This window comes from Diabrotica undecimpunctata, chromosome 5 (assembly GCF_040954645.1).
Source record: "Diabrotica undecimpunctata isolate CICGRU chromosome 5, icDiaUnde3, whole genome shotgun sequence".
In the NCBI taxonomy this organism is placed as follows: domain Eukaryota; kingdom Metazoa; phylum Arthropoda; class Insecta; order Coleoptera; family Chrysomelidae; genus Diabrotica; species Diabrotica undecimpunctata.
Window position 1 is genome coordinate 38,686,481 of NC_092807.1, and position 8,599 is coordinate 38,695,079.

General features: G+C 30.5%; 1 protein-coding gene across 1 annotated transcript; it reads left to right on the plus strand.

Annotated features, from left to right (window-relative positions):
* Positions 1–420: 420 nt before the first annotated feature.
* Positions 421–6,706, plus strand: LOC140441266 (interleukin enhancer-binding factor 2 homolog). Its single transcript, XM_072531876.1, has 3 exons — positions 421–535; positions 606–909; positions 5,570–6,706. The coding sequence occupies exons 2-3, from the start codon at positions 613–615 to the stop codon at positions 6,452–6,454; spliced, it is 1,182 nt and encodes a 393-aa protein (XP_072387977.1). The 5' UTR covers positions 421–535; positions 606–612; the 3' UTR covers positions 6,455–6,706.
* Positions 6,707–8,599: the final 1,893 nt, after the last annotated feature.

Sequence of the window (8,599 nt, forward strand, 5' to 3'; positions counted from 1 at the left end):
GCGTGATTTTAGGAAAATATTGAGAAACTCAGATCCATCTCCGTAACTAGTGACTGTTAGTTGCCTACATTTGGCGTAAAATCATATCGTAAAATATCAGATTGTAAAATAAAATAAATAATATAGCTACTTAATAGACTTGTATAAAACTGGCTTGATAATATTTTTTCTGAACGTTATTACTTTTTATACCTTCCATAGTGTGAAAGTGAGGACCTAGAAATGAAAAATCGGTATAATTGCATATTTCCAATTTATACCATTGAATATTAATCTGACATTTTATTTACTCAATGTCCTCAGTTTAGATGGTAAATATGTTTAGAAACAAGGTTATTTCGTATTCTGTATGGAGACCTATAAAACGTATTCTGTTAGCTGGAACGGAACTTTATTCAAGGTTGAAGGTTGACAGTTGACACTTACGTCAGGTGGCAGTTGTCATTCCGGCTTTCATTTTCTTTTTAATCGATCTGAGAGCGGTAACGCCGAAGTTTCTTTTTGTTTGTAAACTTAAATCCGTCAAAATACAGAAGTAAGTACAACATACCCTAATAATATGTAGTAATGAATTGGTAAGTAGTTTATAATACTGTTTTCCATAGCTTAAAGATGGCTAGAGGTGGGATGCGTGGCCGGGGCGGCATGAACCGGAATGTTGGTGGTCGGCCTCCATTCAAAGTCAAAATGTTTTTGCCGAGGCATCCATTTGATCTGGCACTTTGCGAAACTTCATTTCCTCGAACCAAAGCAGCTCCAGACGACACAGCTTTTACTCAAGCTTTATTAAAAAGAAACGCCGATCTGTCACCTACACCTGGAGAACAAACAGCTATTTTGAACTTAGTTACTAAAATTCAGACAGTTTTGGACAATTTGGTAGTTGCACCAGGAAACTTCGATGCATGTGTAAGTTTAATATTGTTTATATTATTAACATAACCTCAATTTGTAAGAAATTATGGTATTTTAGATTTTTTGTTTAATGGAGAGCAATTATAGAATTAGTTGTCTTTTATGTAAAAGCAGTTACTGATATATTTTGTGTATAATTTAATATGTTGGCATTTTTTAATTGAGGACTAACAAAAACAAAAAAAGGTTTGTGATTAGTTTCTTAAACATTAATTGAAGCAAAGAAGCAGAGTTGTTCCTATAGTTTAACATGAGTATTTGGTTTGGTGTTTCTTATAAATAAAATATTTAATTTAAAATTAGGACGAGATCTGGGGCAGGGCATATCCAAATAAAAGCAAATATGGTTAAGTGAGACTTAATACAAATGTGATTTTACGATATCAAATAATTATTTAGTATTCAAATAGCCATATACTGTAACACTGTACAAGATAGTATTCACATGGATTAATCAGCATAGACTTAATAGTCAATATACAGTGAGTGGCCAATATAATATATTACTAGCAACAGTACACAAATATTGCTATTTCTAAATTAAGTTTACTTTTTTGACAATTTTTTTCTAGATATTGTATTTATTTTATGTGCAAGGGCAAATTACTAAAATTATAGAAACAAGTTTTGTAAACAAAAGATCTTTATTGTCCTTATATTTTGCTAAAAATGCTGTTGGGCTTTTGAGTAATGGCATTTACAGATTTGCGCTTAATGTTTAAGTGAAACAATAGAAATATCTTAGTTTAAAGCAGCTGCAACACATTGTAACATACAAGATATCAATTTTATAAACATCACTATTCTTATTTACCGCTCTCATGGAGGTTACTGGTATTAGGGATTTAGTGGACCTCCATTATGGCACTCTTTTTCAAAATATTTAATTATTGAACCCACATGTTTCTTATAAGAAGAAGTTTATTGATTCAAAAATAGGGAAAGCCCTAATACATACAAAATTAATCAATTTATAACATTCATATAAATATGATAAAAATAACAATTACACTTAAAATATAGTATCTACTTATAAAAAAAAAAATTAAAAAAAAAATATAAAACAATAATATATAACATAAAACATGACAACAAAACAACTACCTAACTATTGGTGCTTTTAATATGGTCCATTAATTTGCTTTTAAACATTTGTATAGATGAACAACTTTTAACTGTTTGAGGAAGCTTATTAAAAAGATCAAAACCCTTAAACAACAAAGAGTTTCTTGAAGCCGTCCTTTTTGTTTTCACAATGTGTAAATTGCACTTTCCTCGAGTAGGGTAATTGTGAATATCACAATTCCGTGTAATAAACTCACAAAAGTAAGCAGGGGCCAAATTATTTAGAATTTTATAAATGAACAACATTGTAAGGTAAAAGACCCTTTGTTGAACTAAAACCCATTGCAGCATGCTAAGCATTGTTGCTATAGGTGTATATCTGTTTCCACCAAGAATGATTCTCATTCCGCGATTTTGTAATTTTTGCAACTGGGCCGATTGATTTAAATTGAAGAGAAAAATAACTGACAAGCAAAAATCGAAGTGAGGTTGAATACTCGCATTAAAAACTCTAATTTTAGTTGCAGTTGACAAATTTTTAGATATTCTTGAAAAAAAGTATAATTTTTTAGAAATCTTTTTTAATAGGTAATTAAAATGGTCATTAAAAGACAATAAATTATCCAATTTAAAACCAAGGTACTTAATTGTTGTAATGATTTCTATTTTGTCATTGTGAATTTGAAGATTAATAGTATTAATATCAATATTTGAGTATTTGTATTTCGTTGTTATTATCATAGCCTTTGTCTTTAACACATTTAACTTTAGTTTGTTGATCTTTAAATATTGATTAACAGACTGCAATGCTGAGTTCATTTTAGATACAGCATTTTCTAAGTTTCTAAGAATCAAAACATGCAAGTAGGGTGTCATCTGCATACAAATTAAAGAAATCACATTTAACAAACAAGTTATATATATATATATATATATATATATATATATATATATATATATACATCGGTTTAGAACGTCTTTCGATACCTAAACACCATCTCTTCCTATCTTCGCAGTCGTTTGTTGTTAAATTTCTTTCGCTCATGGACTTGTTTACGCCGTGTTGCCATTCTAATCTGGGTCTTCCTCTTTTCCGTCGACCTATCGGTTGCCATTCTATTACTTTTTGGGGGAGTCTTGATGCTGGCATCCGTATGCCGATGTAATAAAACAACGTATGGGAATAGAAGGAAATATAACTCAAGATATAGAGAAGAAACAAACAAGTTTATATCATTTAAATACAATATAAATAAAAGGGGTCCTAAGACACTACCTTGAGGTACCCCAATATTAACACTAATTGCAGAAGAAGTAATATCATCAATCCTCACTTGTTGCTTTCTATTCAATAAGTAATCTTTAAACCATTCAAGAACATTTCCTCCAATACCATAGCCTTCTAATTTAGTGAGAAGTATATTACGATCAATAGTTTCAAACGCTCTTTTTAAATCAAGGAATACTACTACTACATAATTATTATTGTCCAATTCAGACCTGAATTTACAAAGTGAAAGTTGCAGTGCAGTTTCACATGAATACTTTTTACGAAAACCTGACTGAGTATTCATGAAGATTTCATTTTTATCAATGTGATCCATGACTTGATCATATACTACCAATTCTAATAATTTCTCAATGGGCGGAAGTATGTTTATAGGTCTAAATTCATCCGCCTTAATAGTATTATTAACTTTTGGTATTGGAACAACTGTACTGATTTTTAATAAATCTGTAATTTTTGATGATCTAAGGGAAGTATTTATAAAATTTAAGATAACGTGACCACAAGTTACAAAAAACTCTTTTAATATTTTGGAGTTTAGTATTTCATTAATGTTACTTCTATTATCTAACGACTTAACCATGACTGCCAAGTCGCTCAGTGACAGTAACCGAAATTCATGTATACTAGGATACAAATTCTGATTATCATAACTCCATAGTTCTTCAGAGTCGATAGTTTCAACAATTTGCTGAATACTAGAGACGAAATACTCACCAAACTGACGCACCATTTCAACTTTGTCACTCAGAATGCATAACTGATTCTGAACCTTAAATTCAATGCGATAAGGGAATTTTTGACAATTATTGTTAATTAGTGTTTTTAGCGTTTTCCACATAAGTCTATGTTGCCACATGTACATGTACATTTGTAATTTGTAATTATTGAATCTTCTGTTCAAAGATTCAATAAGTTCTAATAATTTAGTAAAATATTTACATAACTTAAAAAAATTGTACAACTTATTTTAAATGGATCCTCAACTTCTTTATAAGACTGATACAACGCAAAATAATGCATTATTTTTTACAGAAAGTATTGTATTATCAGATCTTGTTTTTGAGAAAGGATGGCATATCTCAAGTACATTGTTTGTTAAATAAAATATGATATAACTGCCTTCTTCCTAGGTAGCGATATATTAAAACTGTGTTCATTGTACTTTATGCCTTTCCGTTCCTTATCCCCTTTCTTTTCTATTTTGGTAAACTTCGCCCCTAAAATTTCTTTTGGGCATAGCCTTAGCGATGCCCTTCATCCATGTTGTTGCTGGTCTTACTTGTTTCCGTTTCTCTGTGAGGGCCAGTCTATTTTTTTAGGGATTTTGCTTTCTGTCCTCCATCTAATTAGCACAACACAAGTTGCTGTTTTTCTATGCCCTAAGTCATTTCTTGTGTGTTCTAACTGATATCTTCTCCAGAAGTCTCATTTCAGCATCAAATAGTGTGACAATATATTTTTTTAATAATCGCCATATGTCTACCTTATATGTAACACTGGTTTTAATATTGTATTGTAGATTCGTCTCTTTGTATCTTCTCTTTATATTTTTTATCGTAAAATTCAGGGCTCCTATCACTTGTTTTTCTTTTACTTTTCAATCTTTTATATTTTTTTCATTTCATCCTAATTCTCAAGTATATGTATTCAGTGCAACTTTTAATTATATTTGTTGATAAGTTTCCTTGACATATTCTAAATCTTCCGTGTCCTATGCACTAACAGTTTCATCATCTGTGTAATGTAATGTGTAAAGCATTGTATCGTTCTGTTTCCTCTGTCTTAGGAGTTCATCAATGTATATATTTTGAATAATACTGAAGATATACAGCATCCCTGTCGAACTCCTTTTTTGACCAGGAAACCTTCCAATATTTTATTTCCCAGTTTAATTTTAGAGGTAGGGTTTCTGTTTATTTCTTTCAGAGTATCAAAGTAATATTTATATTAGTTTTCTCTAGGACTTCCCATAGTTTCTAACAGGTACACTATAATATGTTTTTGTTAAATCCACTATTAGCAAATGTAATTATTGTGCTATTGAAAGCATTGTTTCTTATTACTTAGATTACGCTAAAAAATAACTAAAATAATTCCAAAATTATTGTTCGAGAATTTCTAAGTAGTTGGTTGTATTATGAGGATGTAATAATATCAATAATGTTGTGCAATGAGCTTTAAAAGAAATAATATATAGAACAATATTGTGTCTATTTGTTGGTGTACATGTATATCTCACATTTAAGATTATTTTTAGTGCATATATATGATTCTTATATGATTTTTTTTTTATTTTAGCAACTTGATGAAGTCCGACAAGTAGGTTCTTTTAAAAAGGGTACTATGATTACAGGGCACAACATTGCAGATATTGTTGTCATTCTGAAAACTCTTCCTACCCGTGAAGCTGTCGAAGCCCTTGGTAACAAAGTTCGTGACGATCTGAGAAATTTAATGAAAAATGAAATAGTACAAAAGGGTGAACAACTGGCACATACCACTAATGAAAGGGGTATAGAAATTAGTAATGCATTTGCATGTGTAAGGGTAATGGTTACTACATTACATCATAATATCAGAAAATTGGATCCTGAGATTCATTTAGATCAAAAAATCATGTTAAGCCATCTGGCAGCAATCCGTCACAGCAGGTGGTTTGAGGAAAATGCTCGTCATTCATCAATCAAAGTTTTGATTCGTTTATTGAGAGATGTAAGAAGTCGAAATGAAGGTTTTGAGCCATTGACACCTTGGATGTTGGATTTATTAGCTCATTTTGCTATAATGCACAATCCCAGTCGTCAAGCCTTGCCTCTTAATGTTGCTTTCAGAAGAGTGTTCCAACTTTTAGCAGCTGGCCTCTTCCTTCCAGGTTCGGCAGGTATCACTGACCCCTGTGAAGGGGTTAGTTTAAGAATTCATACAACAATGAGTTTAGAGCAGCAGGATATTTGTTGTTTAACTGCCCAGTCAGTAGTTAGAGTTTTAGCTCATGGTGGATATAAACACATCCTTGGTTTGGAAGGAAGTGCAAATATAGCACAAGAATTAACGGTATGGGATGGAATTGTGGTTTCCCCATTAGATAAGGCTTATGAGAACCCCCCAGAAAGGAAGGAAGGAGATGAAGATGAGGATATGGAAGCAGAGGGAGATGAAAGTATGGAAACTCAAGATGGTTGATCTGTGTGAAAGTATTATGTGGTAAATTATAATAATTGTGTTCTATATCAGTTTCATTCGAGTCAGGAGATTTAAGTTAATATTAATCTCTTTTAATGAATAAGAATTTAACTTTTTCATATGATTTGCTTTAACAGTAATACCTAAATGTAAAATGATTACTACTATGTTATTTCTGTTAACCATAAAAATTTGATTTTGTAATATGTGTCTTTGTGATACAATAAACAATTTTTTTATTTAATACATAAATGAATTATTATTTATCAGCTGTTCCTTAGGCTGTCCCCCAGTATTTAGAGATTGTTTTACATAAGATAACATGCTTTTATAGTTCAGATTAGAGAGTGATAATTTGTATCAGTCCAGGCCAAATTGGACACTGCACTCTTATATTCTTTTTCATGGGTCAATCCATACGAAGTGGTCCAATATAAATTAAGTTGGTTGCTTGACTATTTTTAATATTTTTTATTTTTCTACCAATTAATCTTCAGTTCATAGAGTATATAAAATTGCATTAATTTTATTTTTAAAAAATTTTATTTTGCAGATGGCAGCCATTTTTGTTTTATTGTGTTGATCATTTTCATGAAAAACATGACTTCATTCTTTAGCCAATATTTTCACTTAGATTTGTCCTAGAACAATATATCAAAAACCAAACTGTTTGTAAAAGTATGCTCTAAAACAAGGTTTATAGCATTATTTAATTACAAACTACCCTTAAGACCCTAAATGGACCTCAAAGTTTGAAAAGGTAAACTGATTAAATTCTGTTTTCATCATTTTTTTAACAACATAAAGCAAGCTGATAATGGTTTGTTTTTTTTTCTGGAAAAGACATACATACATACTTTAAATAAAAAAAGTTTGAGCTTTGAGACTTAAGTCAATTTTTTCAAAAAAATCTCAAAAATGTAATTTTTTGAAAATTTTCTAACAGTTTTAGCCCTTATATCTCTGATGGGCAAGCATGTAAAAATTTGAAATTTGGCTGAATGTTAGTTCCTAATGATTAGAATAAGGGGTAAAAATTTGAAGTTGTAGACTTAAGGCATATGGGAGTTACAGGACTGAGAAAATGGTAAAAAATCATTAATTTGAGCGTTTTGCGGTAGAGTAATTAAAATTCAAATAAACTGTCTAATGAAATAAAAATTAATGTATTTTCACCAAATTTCACAATTAATACAAATTTATACTACATTATAGAAATATTAACCTTCATTTATCTAATTTTTGCGATTTTTGATTTTTCATTTAGCAAATCGAGACTTTAGCAAATCGCGAACAGAAAACGCCCTCTTCTGTACATCCTTAACGGACAGCAAATTACTTAAATGTTCCTTGCAACTGGAATGTTTTTTTAAGGAGGCAGACATATTTTTTAAATCAAAGTATCCTTCACAATTCTATACATATTTCTTATTAGAAAATAACAAACACGGCCAACAATATAGTCTGTTTTTCGTAATACTTCCAGACAACCATTTGTAGATATCATACCAAGAGCAATTAAAAGTATGCACCTTTTTCCCATCTTTTTGGTCAATTCGCAATGTTAGAGTATGCCTTTCATTCATAATAATTTTTTTTTATCACTTTCAGTTCTTCTAGATAATGGCGATTCCAATAGTGAAACAACAATGTCCAAACACTCACTATCAACATTACTATTACTGCAACCTGGTAAAGCGTCATAAAAACTTAATTTTTATGTATCAGTTATAAAATAATCTCACATATATAAGTTGCATACAATCAGGCGATATAGAAATAACGCAAATGTGATTTTTTTTCTTCAAATTTTTTTAAATTTATTTGGGCAACCGTGCACTTGTTTGCAATTGTGTTGTTTGTTTAAAAATATGTTACAATTATAGATTATGTTACATATTTTTTTATCATAATTTAAAAGAAAATTTATATTACAATTCGATAATTACGTTACAAGTGACAACGATGGTCATCGTAGGCCCGATCGTCTGGTGCCTAAACAGCAAGCATAAACAGACTAACATAATTTTTAAATATATGTTTTTCAATTTTAAAGCTCTTAAAATTATTGGGTAGGCCCGGCCTATCCTGACTACCCCCAAAAGCCGCCACTGGTTAAGATATAGTCATAGGTAGATGAGTTAT